The sequence below is a fragment of the Bufo gargarizans genome, chromosome 8, assembly GCF_014858855.1.
Source record: "Bufo gargarizans isolate SCDJY-AF-19 chromosome 8, ASM1485885v1, whole genome shotgun sequence".
NCBI lineage: Eukaryota > Metazoa > Chordata > Amphibia > Anura > Bufonidae > Bufo > Bufo gargarizans.
In genome coordinates this window covers 92,362,767-92,390,679 of record NC_058087.1, presented here as the reverse complement: position 1 = coordinate 92,390,679, position 27,913 = coordinate 92,362,767, and the positions used below count along the sequence as shown (strand labels likewise).

Genomic DNA, 27,913 nt, shown 5'->3' with positions numbered 1-27,913 from the left:
TCCTGCTGTAACTCCATTTTGTATATTTGTTGTGAAGAGACTGCAGAGTGTGAGAGCTGTGTAACTTCATTAGAAATTTAACTATGAAAAAGCCTCTATGTTCTTATCCTTGCTACCTTGAAGCATAAAGAAGCATTGAAAATTACCTCTGGAGTCTTTATTCATTGAGTAAGCTATCTGTTAAAGTCATCATTCAACCTGCCGCATACATCCTTACAGACTGGGTCTACAAGAAGCTTGTCGCAGGTACAACCGATGCTGAGACAGAATAGTACATTTCTAAAAGTTATAAAATTTAAATTTTTCCATTGATTAGGGCTTGTTCATGGTAGTTTTCAGTGGCACCATTTTGGGCTACACATAGCTTACTAATTAAAGGGCATCTGTCTGAAGATATATATCAATGAAACTGTATGACCTCTTGTATGTGTGCTTAGCAGCTGAAGCTATCTATATTGGTCCCAGGTTCATATATTCCCACATTGCTGAGAAAAATGATGTTTTAATATATGCAAATAAGCCTCTAGGAGCAACTGGGGCATTAAACCTAGAGGCTCTGCTTTCTCTACAACTGCCGCGCCCTCTCCACTTTGATTGACAGAACCAGGCATGTGTGATCAAATTTACATTGCCTGGCCCTATCAAAGTGTAGGGGATACGTCAGTTGCAGAGAGAGCAAAGCATCCCAGAGTAACGGCAATGCCACCATTGCTCCTAGAGGATCATTTGCATGTATAAAAACAAATCTGCTGACAGATGTCCTTTAACTGCATAGCTAATCATATGCTAAATAGTTGCAAGTCCAATTTATGTGTGAGATAGCCAAGATGAATTTCTATGAAATGATGGTAGTCTTACAATCAAATCTGTAGTAGATAGTGAGATATGGAACCTGAAAGTCAAAAGTTCAAAACATTGCTTTACGAAAAAGAAAATTAGTTTACATTACTACATCCCAAGACCCATAACATTAACATTTTTCTTTCGACAGAGCTGTGTGAGGGCTTGATTTTTACGGGATGACGTGTACTTTTCATTAGTATAATTTTAGGGTACATAACTTTTTTTATCGCTTTTTATTTTGTTGATGGCAAAGAAGGAAAAAAACAGCAATGCTGGAATAGTTTTTTTATTTTATTTTTACGGTGTCCATCGTATGGGATAAATTATTTTTGTTGTATAGTGTGGGTTGTCTCAAATGTGGTGATACCAAATGTGGAGGGGATTTTATTTTTTCAATTTTTCCTTGAAAAAGCTGTACAAGGGAAAAATTACAAAAATTAAAGTTGTGTATTTTTTAACTAGGATTTCATTTATTACATTTTGAAAATATTTTTTTAACCATTTAGTAGTTCCACAGGAGAATTTTAATTGCTTTTGATTGCTTATATAATACAATGCATGGCTTATGAACTACATTTTATGATACTGTCAGAACTACACTGACAGTGCGCTAGAGAGGCACTTCCTGATAGGAATACATTGCAGGCAGACCTGGGGCCTTTACTAGGCATTAGGTTGCCAAATATATCAGCACTAGAGTTGAGCGGACACCTGGATGTTCGGGTTCGAGAAGTTCGGCCGAACTTCCCGGAAATGTTCGGGTTCGGGATCCGAACCCGATCCGAACTTCGTCCCGAACCCGAACCCCATTGAAGTCAATGGGTACCCGAACTTTTCGGCACTAAATAGGCTGTAAAACAGCCCAGGAAAGGGCTAGAGGGCTGCAAAAGGCAGCAACATGTAGGTAAACCCCCTGCAAACAAATGTGGATAGGGAAATGAATTAAAATAAAAATAAAATAAAATAAATAAAAATTAACCAATATCAATTGGAGAGAGGTCCCATAGCAGAGAATCAGGCTTCACGTCAGCCACCACTGCAACAGTCCATTGTCAGATATTTAGGCCCAGCACCCAGGCAGAGGAGAGAGGTCCTGTAACAGAGAATCTGGCTTCATGTCAGCAGAGAATCAGTCTGCATGTCATAGCAGAGAATCAGGCTTCACGTCAGCCACCAGTGCAACAGTCCATTGTCATATATTTAGGCCCAGCACCCAGGCAGAGGAGAGAGGTCACGTAACAGAGGATCTGGCTTCATGTCAGCAGAGAATCAGTTTGCATGTCATAGCAGAGAATCAGGCTTCACGTCAGCCACCAGTGCAACAGTCCATTGTCATATATTTAGGCCCAGCACCCAGGCAGAGGAGAGAGGTCCCGTAACAGAGGATCTGGCTTCATGTCAGCAGAGAATCAGTCTGTGGGTCATAGCAGAGAATCAGGCTTCACGTCAGCCACCACTGCAACAGTCCATTGGCATATATTTAGGCCCAGCACACAGGCAGAGGAGAGAGGTCCCGTAACAGAGAAACTGGCTTCATGTCAGCAGAGAATCAGTCTGCATGTCATAGCAGAGAATCAGGCTTCACGTCAGCTACCAGTGCAACAGTCCATTGTCATATATTTAGGCCCAGCACCCAGGCAGAGGAGAGAGGTCCCGTAACAGAGGATCAGGCTTCAGGTCAGCAGAGAATCAGTCTGCATGTCATGGCAGAGAATCAGGCTTCACGTCAGCCACCACTGCAACAGTCCATTGGCATATATTTAGGCCCAGCACCCAGGCAGAGGAGAGAGGTCCCGTAACAGAGGATCTGGCTTCATGTCACCAGAGAATCAGTCTGCATGTCATAGCAGAGAATCAGGCTTCACGTCAGCCACCACTGCAACAGTCCATTGTCAGATATTTAGGCCCAGCACCCAGGCAGAGGAGAGAGGTCCCGTAACAGAGAATCTGGCTTCATATCAGCAGAGAATCAGTCTGCATGTCATAGCAGAGAATCAAGCTTCACATCAGCCACCAGTGCAACAGTCCATTGTCAGATATTTAGGCCCATCACCCAGGCAGAGGAGAGAGGTCCCGTAACAAAGGATCTGGCTTCATATCAGCAGAGAATCAGTCTGCATGTCATAGCAGAGAATCAGGCTTCACGTCAGCCACCAGTGCAACAGTCCATTGTCATATATTTAGGCCCAGCAACCAGGCAGAGGAGAGAGGTCCCGTAACAGAGGATCTGGCTTCATGTCAGCAGAGAATCAGTTTGCATGTCATAGCAGAGAATTAGGCTTTACGTCAGCCACCAGTGCAACAGTCCATTGTCATATATTTAGGCCCAGCACCCAGGCAGAGGAGAGAGGTCCCGTAACAGAGGATCTGGCTTCATGTCAGCAGAGAATCAGTCTGCATGTCATAGCAGAGAATCAGGCTTCAAGTCAGCCACCAGTGCAACAGGCCTTTGTCATATATTTAGGCCCAGCACACAGGCAGAGGAGAGAGGTCCCGTAACAGAGGATCTGGCTTCATGTCAGCAGAGAATCAGTCTGCATGTCATAGCAGAGAATCAGGCTTCACGTCAGCCACCACTGCAACAGTCCATTGGCATATATTTAGGCCCAGCACCCAGGCAGAGGAGAGAGGTCCCGTAACAGAGGATCTGGCTTCATGTCAGCAGAGAATCAGTCTGCATGTCATAGCAGAGAATCAGGCTTCACGTCAGCCACCACTGCAACAGTCCATTGTCAGATATTTAGGCCCAGCACCCAGGCAGAGGAGAGAGGTCCCGTAACAGAGAATCTGGCTTCATGTCAGCAGAGAATCAGTCTGCATGTCATAGCAGAGAATCAGGCTTCACGTCAGCCACCACTGCAAAAGTCCATTGTCAGATATTTAGGCCCAGCACCCAGGCAGAGGAGAGAGGTCCCGTAACAGAGGATCTGGCTTCATGTCAGCAGAGAATCAGTCTGCATGTCATCGCAGAGAATCAGGCTTCACGTCAGCCACCAGTGCAACAGTCCATTGTCATATATTTAGGCCCAGCAGCCAGGCAGAGGAGAGAGGTCCCGTAATTGAGGATCTGGCTTCATGTCAGCAGAGAATCAGTCTGCATGTCATAGCAGAGAATCAGGCTTCACGTCAGCCACCACTGCAACAGTCCATTGGCATATATTTAGGCCCAGCACACAGGCAGAGGAGAGAGGTCCCGTAACAGAGAATCTGTCTTCATGTCAGCAGAGAATCAGTCTGCATGTCATAGCAGAGAATCAGGCTTCACGTCAGCCACCACTGCAACAGTCCATTGGCATATATTTAGGCCCAGCACACAGGCAGAGGAGAGAGGTCCCGTAACAGAGAATCTGTCATCATGTCAGCAGAGAATTAGTCTGCATGTCATAGCAGAGAATCAGGCTTCATGTTAGCCACCACTGCAACAGTTCATTGTCAGATATTTAGGCCCAGCACCCAGGCAGAGGAGAGAGGTCCTGTAACAGAGAATCTGGCTTCATGTCAGCAGAGAATTAGTCTGCATGTCATAGCAGAGAATCAGGCTTCACGTCACCCAACATTGGAACAGTCCATTGACATATATTTAGGCCCCGGCACCCAGACAGAGGAGAGGTTCATTCAACTTTGGGTAGCCTCGCAATATAATGGTAAAATGAAAATAAAAATAGGATTGAATGAGGACGTGCCCTGGAGTACAAAAATATATGGTTAAGGGGAGGTAGTTAATGTCTAATCCCTGTGGGATCCATGCCTGGTTTATTTTTATGAACGTCAGCTTGTCCACATTGGCTGTAGACAGGCGGCTGCGTTTGTCTGTAATGACGCCCCCTGCCGTGCTGAATACACGTTCAGTCAAAACGCTGGCCGCCGGGCAGGCCAGCACCTCTAAGGCATAAAAGGCTAGCTCTGGCCACGTGGACAATTTAGAGACCCAGAAGTTGAATGGGGCCGAACCATTAGTCAGTACGTGGAGGGGTGTGCACACGTACTGTTCCACCATGTTAGTGAAATGTTGCCTCCTGCTAACACGTTGCGTATCAGGTGGTGGCGCAGTTAGCTGTGGCGTGTTGACAAAACATTTCCACATCTCTGCCATGCTAACCCTGCCCTCAGAGGAGCTGGCCGTCACACAGCTGCCTTGGCGACCTCTTGCTCCTCCTCTGCCTTGGCCTTGGGCTTCCACTTGTTCCCCTGTGACATTTGGGAATGCTCTCAGTAGCGCGTCTACCAACGTGCGCTTGTACTCGCGCATCTTCCTATCACGCTCCAGTGCAGGAAGTAAGGTGGGCACATTGTCTTTGTACCGTGGATCCAGCAGGGTGGCAACCCAGTAGTCCACACACGTTAAAATGTGGGCAACTCTGCTGTCGTTGCGCAGGCACTGCAGCATGTAGTTGCTCATGTGTGCCAGGCTGCCCAGGGGTAAGGACAAGCTGTCCTCTGTGGGAGGCGTATCGTCATCGTCCTGCCTTTCCCCCCAGCCACGCACCAGTGATGGGCCCGAGCTGCGTTGGGTGCCACCCCGCTGTTACCATGCTTCATCCTCCTCCTCCTCATCCTCGTCCTCCAGTAGTGGGCCCTGGCTGGCCACATTTGTACCTGGCCTCTGCTGTTGCAAAAAACCTCCCTCTGAGTCACTTCGAAGAGACTGGCCTGAAAGTGCTAAAAATGACCCCTCTTCCTCCTCCTCCTCCTCCTGGGCCACCTCCTCTTCCATCATCGCCCTAAGTGTTTTCTCAAGGAGACATAGAAGTGGTATAGTAACGCTGATAACAGCGTCATCGCCATTGGCCATGTTGGTGGAGTACTCGAAACAGCGCAACAGGGCACACAGGTCTCGCATGGAGGCCCAGTCATTGGTGGTGAAGTGGTGCTGTTCCGCAGTGCGACTGACCCGTGCGTGCTGCAGCTGAAACTCCACTATGGCCTGCTGCTGCTCGCACAGTCTGTCCAGCATGTGCAAGATGGAGTTCCACCTGGTGGGCACGTCGCATATGAGGCGGTGAGCGGGAAGGCCGAAGTTACGCTGTAGCGCAGACAGGCGAGCAGCGGCAGGATGTGAACGCCGGAAGCGCAAACAGATGGCCCGCACTTTATGCAGCAGCTCTGACATGTCGGAGTAGTTGTGAATGAACTTCTGCACCACCAAATTCAGCACATGCGCCAGGCAAGGGATGTGCGTCAAACCGGCTAGTCCCAGAGCTGCAACGAGATTTCGCCCATTATCAGAATGGCCTGCTGACGTTTACCCCGGGCTGTTCTGAAGTTGGTGGTGAAGGTGTGTGGCTGACTGGATGAGCAGGTGGAAGAAGAGGAGGAGGAAGCCGAGAAGTAGGAGGTGGCAACAGGAGGCAAAGAATGTTGCCCTGCGATCCTTGGCGGCGGAAGGAAGTGCGCCAAACAGCTCTCCGCCTGGGGCCCAGCTGCCACTACATTTACCCAGTGTGCAGTTAGGGAGATATAGCGTCCCTGGCCGTGCTTACTGGTCCACGTATCTGTGGTTAGGTGGACCTTGCTACAGATGGCGTTGCGCAGTGCACACTTGATTTTATCGGCTACTTGGTTGTGCAGGGAAGGCACGGCTCTCTTGGAGAAATAGTGGCGGCTGGGAACAACATACTGTGGGACAGCAAGCGACATGAGCTGTTTGAAGCTGTCTGTGTCAACCAGCCTAAATTACAGCATTTCATAGGCCAGTAGTTTAGAAATGCTGGCATTCAGGGCCAGGGATCGAGGGTGGCTAGGTGGAAATTTACACTTTCTCTCAAATGTTTGTCAGATGGAGAGCTGAACGCTGCCGTGTGACATGGTTGAGATGCTTGGTGACGGAGGTGGTGGTGGTGTTGGTGGTACATCCCCTGTTTGCTGGGTGGCAGGTGCCAACGTTCCTCGAGAGGCGGAGGAAGAGGCCGAGGCGGCAGTAGCAGAAGAGGCCGAGGCGGCAGCAGCAGAAGAGGATCGCAGGGGGAGCCTGAGTGACATCCTTGTTTTTAAGGTGTTTACTCCACTGCAGTTCATGCTTTGCATGCAGGTGCCTGGTCATGCAGGTTGTACTAAGGTTCAGAACGTTAATGCCTCGCTTCAGGCTCTGATGGCACAGCGTGCAAACCACTCGGGTCTTGTCGTCAGCACATTGTTTGAAGAAGTGCCATGCCAGGGAACTCCTTGAAGCTGCCTTTGGGGTGCCCGGTCCCAGATGGCGGCGGTCAGTAGCAGGCGGAGTCTCTTGGCGGCGGGTGTTCTGCTTTTGCCCACTGCTCCCTCTTTTGCTACGCTGTTGGCTCGGTCTCACCACTGCCTCTTCCTCCGAACTGTGAAAGTCAGTGGCACGACTTTCATTCCATGTGGGGTCTAGGACCTTATCGTCCCCTGCATCGTCTTCCACCCAGTCTTGATCCCTGACCTCCTGTTCAGTCTGCACAGTGCAGAAAGACGCAGCAGTTGGCACCTGTGTTTTGTCATCATCAGAGACTTGCTGAGGTGGTATTCCCATGTCCTCATCATCAGGAAACATAAGTGGTTGTGCGTCAGTGCATTCTATGTCTTCCACCGCTGGGGAAGGGCTAGGTGGATGAACTTGGCAAACCCTGCCAGCAGAGTCTTCAAACAGCATAAGAGACTGCTGCATAACTTGAGGCTCAGACAGTTTCCCTGATATGCATGGGGGTGATGTGACAGACTGATGGGGTTGGTTTTCAGGCGCCATCTGTGCGCTTTCTGCAGAAGACTTGGTGGGAGATAATGTGAACGTGCTGGTCCACTGTCGGCCACCCAATTGACTAATGCCTGTACCTGCTCAGGCCTTACCATCCTTAGAACGGCATTGGGCCCCACCATATATCGCTGTAAATTCTGGCGGCTACTGGGACCTGAGGTAGTTGGTACACTAGGACGTGTGGATGTTGCAGAACGGTCACGTCCTCTCCCAGCACCAGAGGGTCCACTAACACCACCACGACCATGTCCACGTCCGCGTCCCTTACTAGATGTTTTACTCATTGTTATCGTTCACCACAACAACAAAAATATTATTTGGCCCAATGTATTGTATTCAAATTCAGCTGAATATAAATTTGAGGTCTAGTATTTAGGCGCTGGGTGACAGGTATAGGTTTACTGACAGAATTAGACTTGGAAATGCACAGTAGCGGGTGTGTGAAGTTATTCTGAATGACCCTTTGTGCACCTTGAATATGATATACCCTTTTAGGGATAGATTTCAAATAGCTCTGATACAGCAGAAACCACTAAATTATGAAATTGCTAAATTGGGAATTGTATTTCAACCCAGAACAAAAACTGTGCTTTGACGGACACTAAATAACTTGCCCAGCCACAACAGTACAGCAGTAACGACAGATTTAGCAGGATATAAATTTGAGGCCTAGTATTTAGGCGCTGGGTGACAGGTATACGTTTACTGACAGAATTAGACTTGGAAATGCACTGTAGCGTGTGTGTGAAGTTATTCAGAATGACCCTATGTGCACTTTGAATATTATATACCCTTTTAGGGATAGATTTCAAGTAGCTCCGATACAGCAGAAACCACTAAATTATGAAATTGCTAAATTGGGAATTGTATTTCAACCCAGAACAAAAACTGTGCTTTGAAGGACACTAAATAACTTGCCCAGCCACAACAGTACAGCAGTAACGACAGATTTAGCAGGATATAAATTTGAGGCCTAGTATTTAGGCGCTGGGTGACAGGTATAGGTTTATTGACAGAATTAGACTGGGAAATGCACAGTAGCGTGTGTGTGAAGTTATTCAGAATGACCCTATCAGCACCTTGATTCTGATATACCCTTTTAGGGATGTATTTAAAGTAGGCCTGATACAGCAGAAACCACTAAATTAGGAAATTGCTAAATTGGGAATTGTATTTCAACCCAGAACAAAAACTGTGCTTGGACGGACACTAAATAACTTGCCCAGCCACAACAGTACAGCAGTAACGACAGATTTAGCAGGATATAAATTTGAGGCCTAGTATTTAGGCGCTGGGTGACAGGTATACGTTTACTGACAGAATTAGACTTGGAAATGCACTGTAGCGTGTGTGTGAAGTTATTCAGAATGACCCTATGTGCACCTTGAATATTATATACCCTTTTAGGGATAGATTTCAAATAGTTCTGATACAGCAGAAACCACTAAATTAGGAAATTGCTAAATTGGGAATTGTATTTCAACCCAGAACAAAAACTGTGCTTGGACGGACACTAAATAACTTGCCCAGCCACAACAGTACAGCAGTAACGACAGATTTAGCAGGATATAAATTTGAGGCCTAGTATTTAGGCGCTGGGTGACAGGTATACGTTTACTGACAGAATTAGACTTGGAAATGCACAGTAGCGGGTGTATGAAGTTATTCTGAATGACCCTATGTGCACCTTGAATATGATATACCCTTTTAGGGATAGATTTCAAATAGCTCTGATACAGCAGAAACCACTAAATTATGAAATTGCTAAATTGGGAATTATATTTCAACCCAGAACAAAAACTGTGCTTTGACGGACACTAAATAACTTGACCAGCCACACCATTAACAACAGTTTTAGCTGGATATAAACTTGAGGCCTAGTATTTAGGCGCTGGGTGACAGGTATACGTTTACTGACAGAATTAGACTGGGATATGGCCAAAAAATAACCACACTATTGATGGTTAAATGCACTTGGTGTGACAGCTTGACCAACCACACTACTGAGGGTTAAATGCACTTGGTGACAGGCGCAGCTTGCCCCTGATGTAGTATATGGCCAAAAAATAAAAAGACTATTGCTGGTTAAATGCACTTGGTGTGACAGCTTGACCAACCACACTACTGAGGGTTAAATGCACTTGGTGACAGGCGCAGCTTGCCCCTGATGTAGTATATGGCAAGAAAATAAACAGACTATTGCTGGTTAAATGCACTTGGTGACAGGCTCAGCTTGCCCCTGATGTAGTATATGGCCAAAAAATAAACAGACTATTGCTGGTTAAATGCATTTGGTGTGACAGCTTCACCCTGATGTAGGATTTAGCCAAAAAACAACCACACCATTGAGGGTTAAATGCACTTGGTGACAGGTGCAGCTTGCCCCTGATGTAGTATATGGCCAAAAAATAACCAGACTATTGTTGGTTAAATGCACTTGGTGTGACAGCTTCACACTGATGTAGGAATTAGCCAAAAAACAACCACACCATTAAGGGTTAAATGCACTTGGTCGCAGCTTGTGCTGGCGCACCACAAGACACAAAATGGCCGCCAATCACCCCAGAAAAAAGTGACTGACAAACGGTCTGGGCAACCTAAAAACAGTGAGCAATTGAGTATCAGCAGCTCAATGATCCACAGCTGCAGATCGATCAATTAATCAAGTCCTTTGGAGGAGTTAATCTGCCTAATCTCGCCCTACTGTCGCAGCCGCAACCTCTCCCTATGCTGATCAGAGCAGAGTGTCGGGCGGCGCTATTTGACTCCAGCTTAAATAGAGGCTGGGTCACATGGTGCTCTGGCCAATCACAGCCATGCCAATAGTAGGCATGGCTGTGATGGCCTCTTGGGGCAAGTAGTATGACGCTTGTTGATTGGCTGCTTTGCAGTCTTTCAAAAAGCGCCAAGAAAGCGACGAACACCGAACCTGAACCCAGACTTTTACGAAAATGTCCGGGTTCGGGTCCGTGTCACAGACACCCCAAAATTCGGTACGAACCCGAACTATACAGTTCGGGTTCGCTCATCCCTAATCAGCACCTCATGATCTCATTCACAGTGTACTGATGGAAGACAGAAGAGCTCTCTCCCTCTAAACCACTTAGATGCCATGATCGCTAAAGACAGAATCTAAGGGATTAAACGGCTGGTTCATGCAAGAGCTGAGCCCACACTCTACATTGTATGGTAGACCCATGCAGTGCTTATCCTAGGCTGCTATAGAAAGGAATATAAATACGCCCATTAATGACTGCTATAGAAACCCATATCAGCAGTCATTAAGGGGTTAAATAAGGGATTATAGAAAATGTAAGAAAAACTGATGATGTAAGTTCTGAAAGTGCACTAAAACCACATCTTTTTTGAGTTTGATATTATTGCAGTTACAGAAAACAAGAAGTCAACTACAATTTTCAGTACAGTGAAACAAGATATACTGGTAGATACTGCCTGGACTTATTTTGGCATATGTTGACTATGCTGTAACTTACTGCACCAATTTGAATTAAAGTTTCTATTCAGGTCCACACCATAACATTTTCCATTATCATGTGGTGAGCGAGATTTTCTCCAAAGACGATCCTGTTCAAATAAAAGTGTATTTTAGAAGGTTTACTGAAATGTCTATTTCAGACACAGTTAGAACATCAATGCAACTATTAGTATAACAACATACAGTAATTTATCATTTTTTAGCATGTTTTTCTTGCATTATAAATGTTGCGATTATAAATGTACCTAAATGCATGAAATCAATAAGTAGCTTTATACATTATTCCTAAACTAAAACGGAAAGCACTAGCATCTGCTCCACTAACAGTAACATCTCCTCCTTTCATAATTTCAAATACGGGTTCTCACTGGGCTTGCTAAGCCATATTGAGCTGCATTGAGTAGAAGATTATCTAATAAGTCACTCTGACTTTGATAATAAGTGCTGTGGTATGATTAGCAGTAGTGCTACTAGCAATGTTTACTTGATACGTACCCTTGGTAGTTTCCCAGCCTTATGTCATGGTAATCACCATAAAAGCCCTATGTTCTGCACCAACAAAGCTGAACTTCCCCCTGGTTACAACTAGTTTATGTGTATTAGCTTCACATAAAATATTTCATATTGCAAAAAAATTAAATAAAATCCTGCAAGTAATTTGGTTTATTGTTCTGATATTCGCTTATTATTCTACATGTGAATCAATATAATACGGTAGGTTGTGTCTTCCATTGTAGAGGTAGATCACTGGGTCAAATACCTCACTTGTGTATTGATTTAAATAAATAACTGTCATTTTTCAGACAGTTGTCGTAAAAATAATTATATGAAAAACTTAGAATTACTCACCTGACATTTACATGTCATCATCATTCATTTGTTTAACCATACATAATTTTAGTAATTCAAATGGTGTTCATCCCCTTCAGGACAGTTTTCATCTTTTTTACTCCCTGTCCCTTTACTCCCCCGGGTTTCGCACTGCTTCATAGTGACACGCCCCTGAAGAAGCGGTGCGAAACCCGAGTCGGACTATGAGTTTTCATGACATTTTATGTGAATGAAGCAAGTCTAAAATCTTGTAAGTACAATAACAACCTGTTTTAATATCACAAACACGGTGAGCACTATGCATATATCCTTTTATAGGACCTCTTGCTGAAGTGAAGAAAAGTATTGAACACCTACAGGATCACTCGACATTGAGGAAAGACTATAACATTTGGATCTGAAGTACCCTGAGGGCTAAAGAAAAACTGTGCAATCTCACAGACATATACTGTATGAGGAAGGATTTCTATGAGATTGCACATCACATGCAATGACTGACTAACCATAGGTAGAGACTGCGCAGAACTGCTTTTTTTCTAAAGAAATAAACTAAATATCAGCAATTTTCCAGATTACAAGTACAATGAAATAATGCAGGTATGTTTAAATATGTATGTTATCTTATTGATATTACTGTTCATACAGTAATTAAAGAAAGTTATGAATTTTACATTGGTTCTTACCGTAGTCCAGGAATAAACAAAACCATCAATATTGAGAACAGGGACAATATAGAAATCTATGTTTTCCAGAACTTTATTTATCACACGATTCTGGCTGTGAGGCTGAAGTATCTGCAAAATTAAGATAAATCTAAAAAAGAAGGCATTCCTGCAAGGTCACGTGCAGTTTCTCACAATGTAAAGAATGAAAGAAAGTATTTATTAGTGCCATGTTTTGTCTCTATACATATCTGCATCTATGTTAAACTCCAGTGAACCCATGTTCCACAATATTTCACTGTACCTTAAAGGGGTTGTGGCACTTTAAATGTTATTTTAATGTAATTCAGCACAATAAACTAGTTATTTTTATATATTACAGATTTTGTAATTACAGAGCAATTTTAGCAATGAATAGGGAGAACTTTGGATCCATGTGAGGTGAAGGGACGATTCAAGCTTCGTTCGAAAGTGATTGTCATCTGCTACATTGCATCAAGTCGCAAAAGCCACTGAAAGCAATTAAGAAGTCAATTTTCTTGCCATTGTTTATCTATATAAAGATTAGAATTGTTACATCCTTAACCGTTTTAGTACTGAGCCACTTTTCACCTTAAATCCGAGGCCGATTTTTGCAAATCTGACATGTATCACTTTATGTGGTAATAACGTTGGAACACTTTTACTTATTCAAGCCATTCTCGTGACACAATGTACTTCATCGTATGCCAAGGACGATTCTAAATTCCCCTCGAGAACAGGGAAACAGAGAAAAAACAAAGCGCACAATAGTATGTTCAACCGGATGATAATATCAAAGTGAGAAATATCCAAACTCACCTAACAGGGCTGTGCTCCGGCAGGCACAACTCTACTGTAGACTTAATAGAAATAAGACCTTTAAACCAGGACTGCAGCCGCAGATTTTGTAGTCTCTTGGATGGGATGTCCAGTCCCCCAAAACAAATTTTGTAGTAAGGGAAAGAAGTTCTGCGCAAAATCACTAGTAGAGACGGTCTTAATGGATGGATTCTTCTTGTTTTAATAGAAACAACGCGTTTCGGGGATCAGAGTCTCCCCTTCATCAGGTTTCACAATCATATAACAAATAATACAAATGGATTGATACTTATAGATAAATTCTGTAAAAAAAAAATGCCAAAAGGATACACCTGGGTGACGGCCCTTGTGGGAGGAGCCATCACCAGGTGTCATCCAAAGTGCAAACTTTCATAACATTAGGTTATGATAACCATGTGTTGACAATCTCATGGTTTACACATAAAATCGCATCTTTATTTTATTAAAATTTCTAGCTGATCGTTTTCCTATAAGGGATGGCATGTAACTCCCGGTCATGTGATCGCCAGTACAAGCGTCACATGACTCGGGAGCCCGGAAGTATTCTTTGCCTGGCGCCGCTCTCATCTAACCAAACGAGGGGAGAGAGGGCGGAAGTAGCGATGCTTAGATCGCTCGGGCGGCGCATGCTCAGATGAAGATTCTGAGCCGACGGCTGGGATCAATGGCATAGGGTGTCACATTATCGCAGATAAGATTCATGTGACCTGTTGTCTTGCAGCACAAACGCTAATAGATACTGGGGATCTGTATATTTTTTCAAAGATAAGGTGGGTTTCCAGCTTATTTTGGACGATCCTTAATAAATATATATATATAAAAATATATATAAAAAAAAAAGGGGGAATGTGTTTGGCAGCCAATATTATGGATCATAGGATATTTACACAACTCAAATGAATTATATAAAATTATGATAAATGATGAATACATATGTATCTGAGGCTCAAACAATATATATAAAATTATGGTAAATATATATATATATATATATATATATATATAAATGTATATAAAAATATATAAATGAATAAAAAAATATATATAAAAAATATATATAAAATATATGCATTTATATATCTCTCTCGAATCTATAGAAGATCTCAAATATATGAGATAAATGGTATGTTCTGCAACCTGTCAAATATACTATAACTTTTCTTTCCAGCACATGTTATTTTGCCTTATTTTGATCCTTTTAGATATATGGTCTCCTATTTTGTCACAGGAGATGAAGGATATCAATGAGGGCAAGGGGGTGAAAATACGCAAAATAAGGAATTGAGTACACAGCTAGTGGGAGGATAGTGCTTTCCTTTGTTTTATTTTTTATTGTTGTTATTTATTTATATCCTTTCTTTTTATAAATTGATTTCAAAGGCCTCATTGAGCCCATACGGATTAAGGCTATTGAGTTTAAAAATCCAATACATCTCCCGACGTCTGATGTATTGGACGTCTTTTTGGAGATGTATTGGAATGAGTTCAATCGGTGTTATAGTGAACCCTACAACATTGCCTTCATGGTGTTCTGCCGTATGTCTGGACACACTGTAAAACGATTACATAGGGTTTGTATTGTGCGGCCTACATATTGTAGGTGACAGGGGCACTCAAGTAAATAAATAACATGGTTAGAGTTGCAGGTGATATTGGATTTGGAATGATTCCCCGGTGTTCTTGCTATGAAAAGATGATTGTTGGTTGATACTAGTACAACAGAGACATCTTGAATGACCGCATTTGAAATTCCTTTAGGGGCCTCAGTATCCTTATCCTCATTAGAGGGATGTATTGCTGCTCTCATTTTGCTCGGAGCTAGGATGTTTTCAGAGTTTTGGCTCTTCTATACGTAAACTTAGGGTTCTCCTGAATTATTTGGCTAAGTATAGGATCTCTTTTTAGGATGTGCCAGTTTTTCCCCAGTGTCGCCTTAATGGCGTTATGGTTTTGGTTATAAGTTGTTATGAAGTTATAACAGTAGGAGCTGATATCATTTTTGTCCTCTATTTTTTGGGGTGGGGCTAGGCTTTCTAGTGGGGTTAGCTTATTAGCTTTTTCTCTGGCGCCCACAATGATGTTACTGGGGTACCCCTTTTGATTGAACCGGGACATAAGAATGTTGCATTGTGAACTGAAATCTGAATATAATGTGCAATTTCTGCGGATACGTTTAAACTGGCTAAACTGAACATTTGACTTCCACTTCCTGTAGTGTGTACTGCCAAAGTCAAGATAGCTATTGCTATCTACCTTTTTGAAAAAGGTTCATGTTTTGATTTCATTATTCAGGATGAAAATCTCTAAATCTAGGAATTCTGTTTTTGTCTTATCATACGTTCCTATAAATTTAATACCCCAGTTGATATTTAGATGAGATATAAATTCCTCTATTGTGGATTGTTTGCCATCCCAAATGAAGATCAGGTCGTCAATGTATCTTTTGAAATAAATAATATTTTTGTGCCAGAACTTGGTTTGGTATATAAAGAATTCTTCAAACCTACCCATAAACATATTTGCAAAGCTTGGCGCGAAACGCGTCCCCATCGCGGTGCCCCATATCTGTTTATAGGTCTGGTCCTGAAAAGTGAATATATTGTGGGTGAGGATAAATTCCATGCCTTTACTGATAAAGGTTTTTTGCTCTAAAGGCATTTCTAGGTCATTGTTTAAAAAGACAGACACACATTCCAATCCCAAATTGTGGGGTATATTCGTATATAGGACTGATATATCTAAAGTCAACCAGTGGTAGTTTCCTTTCCACTTGATATCTTTTAGGGATGTTATTAATGATACAGAGTCTTTGAGATGTGATTTCAGATTTTGAACATATTTATGGAGATGTATATCGATGTAATGGGAAAGATTCCTGGTCAGAGAGGACACCCCAGAGATTATTGGTCTACCGGGAGGATTTTTCAGGGCCTTGTGTATTTTGGGCAGATGATAGAAAGTCGCTAGAGTTGCTTCTTTCACTAGAATATATTCCTTTTCCTTTTTATCCAGAACTGTTTCTGCTGATTTTATTAGTTTTTCAAATTCGTCTCTATATTGGTTGGAAGGGTCACTGTATAGCGGTTTATAGTAGTTTGTATCTGAGAGTATGTTTAGAGCTTCTTTTATATAGTCCTCTCTGTTCTGGATCACAATTCCACCCCCTTTATCAGCACTTCTTATTGTAATATTTGTATTTGATTGTATATTTTTAAGAGCTACTCTCTCGTATGGTTTGAGATTATGTTTATGTTTTTTGTGGCAAGGCGGGATCGCCTCTTGATTTATTTGTCTAAAATCATTTGATACTAGAGAGTAGAATGTATCAAGGAAACTGCCCTTATGGTGAATGGGGTAAAAGTTAGATGGTGGTCTGAGGCCTGATGGAATAGCTCAGAATTTATCTATAAGTATCAATCCATTTGTATTATTTGTTATATGATTGTGAAACCTGATGAAGGTGAGACTCTGATCCCCTAAACGCGTTGTTTCTATTAAAACAAGAAGAATCCATCCATTAAGTCCGTCTCTACTAGTGACAATGTACTTCATAACAGTGGTAAATTTGAGTCACTATATTTCACCTTTATTTATAAAAGAATCCCAAATTTACCAAACATTTGCAAAAATTCTAAATTTTTTTAAATTTGAATTTCTCTACTCTTAAGACAGATAGTAATACCTCATAAAATAGATGTCATTTAACATTCCCCATATGTCTGCTTTATGTTGGCATAATTTAGCAAATATCATTTTAATTTTTAGGACGTTAGAAGTAGGGATGAGCGAACTCGAACTGTATAGTTCGGGTTCGTACCGAATTTTGGGGTGTCCGTGACACGGACCCGAACCCGGACATTTTCGTAAAAGTCCGGGTTCGGGTTCGGTGTTCGTCGCTTTCTTGGCGCTTTTGTGACCCTTTCTTGGCGCTTTTTGAAAGGCTGCAAAGCAGCCAATCAACAAGCGTCATACTACTTGCCCCAAGAGGCCATCACAGCCATGCCTACTATTGGCATGGCTGTGATTGGCCAGAGCACCATGTGACCCAGCCTCTATTTAAGCTGGAGTCACATAGCGCCGCCCGTCACTCTGCTCTGATTAGCGTAGGGAGAGGTTGCGGCTGCGACAGTAGGGCGAGATTAGGCAGATTAACTCCTCCAAAGGACTTGATTAACTGATCGATCTGCAGCTGTGGATCATTGAGCTGCTGATCCTCAATTGCTCACTGTTTTTAGGCTGCCCAGACCGTTTGTCAGTCACATTTTTCTGGGGTGATCGGCGGCCATTTTGTGTCTTGTGGTGCGCCAGCACAAGCTGCGACCAAGTGCATTTAACCCTCAATGGTGTGGTTGTTTTTTGGCTAAAGCCTACATCAGGGTGAAGCTGTCACACCAAGTGCATTTAACCAGCAATAGTCTGTTCATTTTTTGGCCATATACAAAATCAGGGGCAAGCTGCGCCTGTCACCAAGTGCATTTAACCCTCAATGGTGTGGTTGTTTTTTGGCTAAAGCCTACATCAGGGTGAAGCTGTCACACCAAGTGCATTTAACCAGCAATAGTCTGTTCATTTTTTGGCCATATACAAAATCAGGGGCAAGCTGCGCCTGTCACCAAGTGCATTTAACCCTCAATGGTGTGGTTGTTTTTTGGCTAAAGCCTACATCAGGGTGAAGCTGTCACACCAAGTGCATTTAACCAGCAATAGTCTGTTCATTTTTTGGCCATATACAAAATCAGGGGCAAGCTGCGCCTGTCACCAAGTGCATTTAACCCTCAATGGTGTGGTTGTTTTTTGGCTAAAGCCTACATCAGGGTGAAGCTGTCACACCAAGTGCATTTAACCAGCAATAGTCTGTTCATTTTTTGGCCATATACAAAATCAGGGGCAAGCTGCGCCTGTCACCAAGTGCATTTAACCCTCAATGGTGTGGTTGTTTTCTGGCTAAAGCCTACATCAGGGTGAAGCTGTCACACCAAGTGCATTTAACCAGCAATAGTCTGTTTATTTTTTGGCCATATACTACATCAGGGGCAAGCTGCGCCCGTCACCAAGTGCATTTAACCCTCAGTAGTGTGGTTGGTCAAGCTGTGACACCAAGTGCATTTAACCAGCAATAGTCTGTTCATTTTCTGGCCATATACTACATCAGGGGCAAGCTGCGCCCGTCACCAAGTGCATTTAACCAGCAATAGTGTGGTTATTTTTTGGCCATATCCCAGTCTAATTCTGTCACTAAATCCATACCGGTCACCCAGCGCCTAAATACTAGGCCTCAAATTTATATCCCGCTAAATCTCTCGTTACCGCTGTCCTGTTGTAGCTGGGAAAGTTATTTAGTGTCCGTCAAAGCACATTTTTTGTTCTGGGTTGAAGTACAATTCCCAATTTAGCAATTTCATAATTTAGTGGTTTCTGCTATATCAGAGCTATTTGAAATCTATCCCTAAAAGGGTATATAATATTCAAGGTGCACATTGGGTCATTCAGAATAACTTCACACACACCCGCTACTGTGTATTTTCAAGTCTAATTCTGTCACTAAACCCATACCTGTCACCCAGCGCCTAAATACTAGGCCTCAAATTTATATCCTGCTAAATCTCTCGTTACCGCTGTCCTGTTGTAGCTGGGAAAGTTATTTAGTGTCCGTCAAAGCACATTTTTTGTTCTGGGTTGAAGTACAATTCCCAATTTAGCAATTTCATAATTTAGTGGTTTCTGCTATATCAGAGCTATTTGAAATCTATCCCTAAAAGGGTATATAATATTCAAGGTGCACATTGGGTCATTCAGAATAACTTCACACACACCCGCTACTGTGTATTTCCAAGTCTAATTCTGTCACTAAACCCATACCTGTCACCCAGCGCCTAAATACTAGGCCTCAAATTTATATCCTGCTAAATCTCTCGTTACCGCTGTACTGTTGTTGCTGGGCAAGATATTTAGTGTCCGTCAAAGCACATTTTTTGTTCTGGGTTGAAATACAATTCCCAATTTAGCAATTTCATAATTTAGTGGTTTCTGCTATATCAGAGCTATTTGAAATCTATCCCTAAAAGGGTATATAATATTCAAGGTGCACATTGGGTCATTCAGAATAACTTCACACACACGCTTCTGTGCATTTCCAAGTCTAATTCTGTCACTAAATCCATACCGGTCACCCAGCGCCTAAATACTAGGCCTCAAATTTATATCCCGCTGAATTTGAATACAATACATTGGGCCAAATAATATATTTGTTGTTGTGGTGAACCATAACAATGAGAAAAACATCTAGTAAGGGACGCGGACGTGGACATGGTCGTGGTGGTGTTAGTGGACCCTCTGGTGCTGGGAGAGGACGTGGCCGTTCTGCCACATCCACACGTCCTAGTGTACCAACTACCTCAGGTCCCAGTAGCCGCCAGAATTTACAGCGATATATGGTGGGGCCCAATGCCGTTCTAAGGATGGTAAGGCCTGAGCAGGTACAGGCATTAGTCAATTGGGTGGCCGACAGTGGATCCAGCACGTTCACATTATCTCCCACCCAGTCTTCTGCAGAAAGCGCACAGATGGCGCCTGAAAACCAACCCCATCAGTCTGTCACATCACCCCCATGCATACCAGGGAAACTGTCTCAGCCTCAAGTTATGCAGCAGTCTCTTATGCTGTTTGAAGACTCCGCTGGCAGGGTTTCCCAAGGGCATCCACCTAGCCCTTCCCCAGCGGTGAAAGACATAGAATGCACTGACGCACAACCACTTATGTTTCCTGATGATGAGGACATGGGAATACCACCTCAGCATGTCTCTGATGATGACAAAACACAGGTGCCAACTGCTGCGTCTTTCTGCAGTGTGCAGACTGAACAGGAGGTCAGGGATCAAGACTGGGTGGAAGACGATGCAGGGGACGATGAGGTCCTAGACCCCACATGGAATGAAGGTCGTGCCACTGACTTTCACAGTTCGGAGGAAGAGGCAGTGGTGAGACCGAGCCAACAGCGTAGCAAAAGAGGGAGCAGTGGGCAAAAGCAGAACACCCGCCGCCAAGAGACTCCGCCTGCTACTGACCGCCGCCATCTGGGACCGAGCACCCCAAAGGCAGCTTCAAGGAGTTCCCTGGCATGGCACTTCTTCAAACAATGTGCTGACGACAAGACCCGAGTGGTTTGCACGCTGTGCCATCAGAGCCTGAAGCGAGGCATTAACGTTCTGAACCTGAGCACAACCTGCATGACCAGGCACCTGCATGCAAAGCATGAACTGCAGTGGAGTAAACACCTTAAAACCAAGGAAGTCACTCAGGCTCCCCCTGCTACCTCTTCTGCTGCTGCCGCCTCGGCCTATTCTGCTGCTGCCGCCTCGGCCTCTTCCTCCGCCTCTGGAGGAACGTTGGCACCTGCCGCCCAGCAAACAGGGGATGTACCACCAACACCACCACCACCACCTCCGTCACCAAGCGTCTCAACCATGTCACACGCCAGCGTTCAGCTCTCCATCTCACAAACATTTGATAGAAAGCGTAAATTCCCACCTAGCCACCCTCGATCCCTGGCCCTGAATGCCAGCATTTCTAAACTACTGGCCTATGAAATGCTGTCATTTAGGCTGGTGGACACAGACAGCTTCAAACAGCTCATGTCGCTTGCTGTCCCACAGTATGTTGTTCCCAGCCGGCACTACTTCTCCAAGAGAGCCGTGCCTTCCCTGCACAACCAAGTATCCGATAAAATCAAGTGTGCACTGCGCAACGCCATCTGTAGCAAGGTCCACCTAACCACAGATACGTGGACCAGTAAGCACGGCCAGGGACGCTATATCTCCCTAACTGCACACTGGGTAAATGTAGTGGCAGCTGGGCCCCAGGCGGAGAGCTGTTTGGCGCACGTCCTTCCGCCGCCAAGGATCGCAGGGCAACATTCTTTGCCTCCTGTTGCCACCTCCTCCTTCTCGGCTTCCTCCTCCTCTTCTTCCACCTGCTCATCCAGTCAGCCACACACCTTCACCACCAACTTCAGCACAGCCCGGGGTAAACGTCAGCAGGCCATTCTGAAACTCATATGTTTGGGGGACAGGCCCCACACCGCACAGGAGTTGTGGCGGGGTATTGAACAACAGACCGACGAGTGGTTGCTGCCGGTGAGCCTCAAGCCCGGCCTGGTGGTGTGTGATAATGGGCGAAATCTCGTTGCAGCTCTGGGACTAGCCAATTTGACGCACATCCCTTGCTTGGCGCATGTGCTGAATTTGGTGGTGCAGAAGTTCATTCACAACTACCCCGACATGTCAGAGCTGCTGCATAAAGTGCGGGCCGTCTGTTCGCGCTTCCGGCGTTCACATCCTGCCGCTGCTCGCCTGTCTGCGCTACAGCGTAACTTCGGCCTTCCCGCTCACCGCCTCATATGCGACGTGCCCACCAGGTGGAACTCCACCTTGCACATGCTGGACAGACTGTGCGAGCAGCAGCAGGCCATAGTGGAGTTTCAGCTGCAGCACGCACGGGTCAGTCGCACTACAGAACAGCACCACTTCACCACCAATGACTGGGCCTCCATGCGAGACCTGTGTGCCCTGTTGCGCTGTTTCGAGTACTCCACCAACATGGCCAGTGGCGATGACACCGTTATCAGCGTTACAATACCACTTCTATGTCTCCTTGAGAAAACACTTAGGGCGATGATGAAAGAGGAGGTGGCCCAGGAGGAGGAGGAGGAGGAGGAGGAAGAGGGGTCATTTTTAGCACTTTCAGGCCAGTCTCTTCGAAGTGACTCAGAGGGAGGTTTTTGGCAACAGCAGAGGCCAGGTACAAATGTTGCCAGCCAGGGCCCACTACTGGAGGACGAGGAGGACGAGGATGAGGAGGAGGTGGAGGAGGATGAGGATGAAGCATGGTCACAGCGGGGTGGCACCCAACGCAGCTCGGGTCCATCACTGGTGCGTGGCTGGGGGGAAAGGCAGGACGATGACGATACGCCTCCCACAGAGGACAGCTTGTCCTTACCCCTGGGCAGCCTGGCACACATGAGCGACTACATGCTGCAGTGCCTGCGCAACGACAGCAGAGTTGCCCACATTTTAACCTGTGCGGACTACTGGGTTGCCACCCTGCTGGATCCACGCTACAAAGACAATGTGCCCACCTTACTTCCTGCACTGGAGCGTGATAGGAAGATGCGCGAGTACAAGCGCACGTTGGTAGACGCGCTAATGAGAGCATTCCCAAATGTCACAGGGGAACAAGTGGAAGCCCAAGGCCAAGGCAGAGGAGGAGCAAGAGGTCGCCAAGGCAGCTGTGTCACGGCCAGCTCCTCTGAGGGCAGGGTTAGCATGGCAGAGATGTGGAAAACTTTTGTCAACACGCCACAGCTAACTGCACCACCACCTGATACGCAACGTGTTAGCAGGAGGCAACATTTCACTAACATGGTGGAACAGTACGTGTGCACACCCCTCCACGTACTGACTGATGGTTCGGCCCCATTCAACTTCTGGGTCTCTAAATTGTCCACGTGGCCAGAGCTAGCCTTTTATGCCTTGGAGGTGCTGGCCTGCCCGGCAGCCAGCGTTTTGTCTGAACGTGTATTCAGCACGGCAGGGGGCGTCATTACAGACAAACGCAGCCGCCTGTCTACAGCCAATGTGGACAAGCTGACGTTCATAAAAATGAACCAGGCATGGATCCCACAGGACCTGTCCGTCCCTTGTCCAGATTAGACATTAACTACCTCCCCATAACCATATATTATTGGACTCCAGGGCACTTCCTCATTCAATCCTATTTTTATTTTCATTTTACCATTATATTGCAAGGCTACCCAAAGTTGAATGAACCTCTCCTCTGCCTGTGTGCTAGGCCTAAATATATGCCAATGGATTGTTGCAGTGGTGGCTGACGTGAAGCCTCATTCTCTGCTATGACATGCAGACTGATTCTCTGGTGACATGAAGCCAGATTGTCTGTTACGGGACCTCTCTCCTCTGCCTGGGTGCTGGGCCTGAATTTATGACAATGGACTGTTGCAGTGGTGGCTGACGTGAAGCCTGATTCTCTGCTATGACATGCAGACTGATTCTCTGCTGACATGAAGCCAGATCCTCTGTTGCGGGACCTCTCTCCTCTGCCTGGGTGCTGGGCCTAAATTTATGAAAATGGACTGTTGCAGTGGTGGGTGACGTGAAGCCTCATTCTCTGCTATGACATGCAGACTGATTCTCTGCTGACATGAAGCCAGATTGTCTGTTACGGGACCTCTCTCCTCTGCCTGGGTGCTGGGCCTAAATATCTGACAATGGACTGTTGCATTGGTGGCTGACGTGAAGCCTGATTCTCTGCTATGATATGAAGACTGATTCTCTGCTGACATGAAGCCAGATTGTCTGTTACGGGACCTCTCTCCTCTGCCTGTGTGCTAGGCCTAAATATATGCCAATGGATTGTTGCAGTGGTGGCTGACGTGAAGCCTGATTCTCTGCTATGACATGCAGACTAATTCTCTGCTGACATGAAGCCAGATTGTCTGTTACGGGACCTCTCTCCTCTGCCTGGGTGCTGGGCCTAAATTTATGACAATGGACTGTTGCAGTGGTGGCTGACGTGAAGCCTGATTCTCTGCTATGACATGCAGACTGATTCTCTGCTGACATGAAGCCAGATCCTCTGTTACGGGACCTCTCTCCTCTGCCTGGGTGCTGGGCCTAAATTTATGAAAATGGACTGTTGCAGTGGTGGGTGACGTGAAGCCTCATTCTCTGCTATGACATGCAGACTGATTCTCTGCTGACATGAAGCCAGATTGTCTGTTACGGGACCTCTCTCCTCTGCCTGGGTGCTGGGCCTGAATTTATGACAATGGACTGTTGCAGTGGTGGCTGACGTGAAGCCTGATTCTCTGCTATGACATGCAGACTAATTCTCTGCTGACATGAAGCCAGATTGTCTGTTACGGGACCTCTCTCCTCTGCCTGGGTGCTGGGCCTAAATTTATGAAAATGGACTCTTACAGTGGTGGGTGACGTGAAGCCTGATTCTCTGCTATGACATGAAGACTGATTCTCTGCTGACATGAAGCCAGATCCTCTGTTACGGGACCTCTCTCCTCTGCCTGGGTGCTGGGCCTAAATATCTGACAATGGACTGTTGCATTGGTGGCTGACGTGAAGCCTGATTCTCTGCTATGATATGAAGACTGATTCTCTGCTGACATGAAGCCAGATTGTCTGTTACGGGACCTCTCTCCTCTGCCTGTGTGCTAGGCCTAAATATATGCCAATGGATTGTTGCAGTGGTGGCTGACGTGAAGCCTGATTCTCTGCTATGACATGCAGACTGATTCTCTGGTGACATGAAGCCAGATCCTCTGTTACGGGACCTCTCTCCTCTGCCTGGGTGCTGGGCCTAAATTTATGAAAATGGACTGTTGCAGTGGTGGGTGACGTGAAGCCTGATTCTCTGCTATGACATGCAGACTGATTCTCTGGTGACATGAAGCCAGATCCTCTGTTACGGGACCTCTCTCCTCTGCCTGGGTGCTGGGCCTAAATTTATGAAAATGGACTGTTGCAGTGGTGGGTGACGTGAAGCCTCATTCTCTGCTATGACATGCAGACTGATTCTCTGCTGACATGAAGCCAGATCGTCTGTTACGGGACCTCTCTCCTCTGCCTGGGTGCTGGGCCTAAATTTATGAAAATGGACTCTTACAGTGGTGGGTGACGTGAAGCCTGATTCTCTGCTATGACATGAAGACTGATTCTCTGCTGACATGAAGCCAGATCCTCTGTTACGGGACCTCTCTCCTCTGCCTGGGTGCTGGGCCTAAATATCTGACAATGGACTGTTGCATTGGTGGCTGACGTGAAGCCTGATTCTCTGCCATGATATGAAGACTGATTCTCTGCTGACATGAAGCCAGATTGTCTGTTACGGGACCTCTCTCCTCTGCCTGTGTGCTAGGCCTAAATATATGCCAATGGATTGTTGCAGTGGTGGCTGACGTGAAGCCTGATTCTCTGCTATGACATGCAGACTGATTCTCTGGTGACATGAAGCCAGATCCTCTGTTACGGGACCTCTCTCCTCTGCCTGGGTGCTGGGCCTAAATTTATGAAAATGGACTGTTGCAGTGGTGGGTGACGTGAAGCCTGATTCTCTGCTATGACATGCAGACTGATTCTCTGGTGACATGAAGCCAGATCCTCTGTTACGGGACCTCTCTCCTCTGCCTGGGTGCTGGGCCTAAATTTATGAAAATGGACTGTTGCAGTGGTGGGTGACGTGAAGCCTCATTCTCTGCTATGACATGCAGACTGATTCTCTGCTGACATGAAGCCAGATTGTCTGTTACGGGACCTCTCTCCTCTGCCTGGGTGCTGGGCCTGAATTTATGACAATGGACTGTTGCAGTGGTGGCTGACGTGAAGCCTGATTCTCTGCTATGATATGAAGACTGATTCTCTGCTGACATGAAGCCAGATTGTCTGTTACGGGACCTCTCTCCTCTGCCTGGGTGCCGGGGCCTAAATATCTGAGAATGGACTGTTCCAGTGGTGGGTAACGGGAAGCCAGATTCTCTGCTATGATATGAAGACTGATTCTCTGCTGACATGAAGCCAGATTGTCTGTTACGGGACCTCTCTCCTCTGCCTGGGTGCTGGGCCTAAATTTATGAAAATGGACTCTTACAGTGGTGGGTGACGTGAAGCCTGATTCTCTGCTATGACATGAAGACTGATTCTCTGCTGACATGAAGCCAGATTGTCTGTTACGGGACCTCTCTCCTCTGCCTGGGTGCCGGGGCCTAAATATCTGAGAATGGACTGTTCCAGTGGTGGGTGACGGGAAGCCAGATTCTCTGCTATGGAACCTCTCTCCAATTGATTTTGGTTAATTTTTATTTATTTAATTTTTATTTTAATTAATTTCCCTATCCACATTTGTTTGCAGGGGATTTACCTACATGTTGCTGCCTTTTGCAGCCCTCTAGCCCTTTCCTGGGCTGTTTTACAGCCGTTTTAGTGCCGAAAAGTTCGGGTCCCCATTGACTTCAATGGGGTTCGGGTTCGGGACGAAGTTCGGATCGGGTTCGGATCCCGAACCCGAACATTTCCAGGATGTTCGGCCGAACTTCTCGAACCCGAACATCCAGGTGTTCGCTCAACTCTAGTTAGAAGGCTTCGAATTTTAGAAGCAATTTATAAATTGCCCAAACTGTTTTATTGAGCACCAATTCATTTATAAAGTAATTTTGGGGGGCTTACATAATGGAAACCACCCATAAATGACCCCATTTTAGAAACTACTCCCCTAAAATTATTCAAAACTGATTTTACAAACTTTGTTAACCCTTGAGGTGTTCCACAACGATTAAAGGAAAATGGAGATTAAATTAAAACATTTCATTTTTTTGGTAGATTTTTTGTGTTAATACATTTTTTTTGCAACACAGAAGGGGTTAACTGCAAAATAAACCTCAATATACATTACTCTGATTCTTCAGTTTACAGAAATACCCCATATGTGGTGGTAAACTGCTGCTTGGGCAGTGGCAATTGTCAGAAGGAAAGGAGCGCCATATGGATTTTCGAGGCAGATTTTGCTAGAATGTTGCGGAGAGAGATGACGGTTTCATTGGCTTCATTTTGGGGTACATACGACTTTTTGATTGCTTGGTGTTACACCTTTTTGAGATGCAAGGTGACAAAAAATGGCTGTTTTGGCTTTGTTTATTTAATTTTTTTACAGCATTCATCTCAGGGGGCATATGATGTGACATTTTTATATAGCAGGTTATTACAGAAGCTGCGATACCCAATGTGTCTATTATTTTTATTAAGCTTTGTACAGTAAAAGCATTTTTGAACAGAATAAATTCTTGTTTTTGTGTTGCCATTTTCTGAGAGTATTTTTTTTGTTTCCCTGTTTTTTCCCAAAAGTTTTTAACTTAATTTTGAGAAAAGGACACTTTTTTAACTTGACAATTTTAATTTTTTATTGTGCAAAACTTTTTTTTTTTTTTACACAATTTTTTGTCCCACTCTGGGACTTCAAATTTTCGGGGTCTGATCCCCTCTCCAATGCACTACAATTAATCTGTATTGTAATGCATTGGCTGTAAGTGTATTACTCAGTGTAATACACTTCAGCCTGCTTGCCTGTGAGATTCAGGGGGCTGGATCTTACAGGCTTACAGGGAAGGCAGCCACAATGCCTATGGGTCCTCGCCCCAGCATAGCACAGGGACCCGATGGACACCGGAACCCAATAGGGATACCGCACATGCTGCTGTCAGCGCTCATCGTGGCATTGCGAGGGTTAATGCGCCGGCATCAGTACTTTCACCAATGCCAACGCATATAGCAGGGGTCCAGCTATCAGTGACTGCTGGACCCCAGCCACTGAAAAGGCTGGCACAGCTCCTGCACCTGCCTGATCAGCGAACCGTAGCTGTACGGCGCTAGAGCTTAAGACACAGTTCCTAGAGTTATGATGGCCGCAGTTATGGCGTTGGTATCCAAC

The 27,913-nt window shown here is 45.2% G+C and overlaps 1 protein-coding gene across 1 annotated transcript in view; it reads right to left on the bottom strand.

The window, feature by feature from the left end:
• The window catches only part of LOC122945407 (carboxypeptidase O-like), a 383,815-nt gene that overhangs the window by 105,077 nt on the left and 250,825 nt on the right, over nt 1-27,913 (bottom strand). Inside the window, exons 8-9 of the mRNA XM_044304477.1 lie at nt 12,566-12,676; nt 11,050-11,140 (exon numbers count right to left, since the gene is read on the bottom strand). Coding sequence (XP_044160412.1) covers nt 11,050-11,140; nt 12,566-12,676 — 202 coding nt within the window. The remainder of the gene's footprint in view (nt 1-11,049; nt 11,141-12,565; nt 12,677-27,913) is intronic.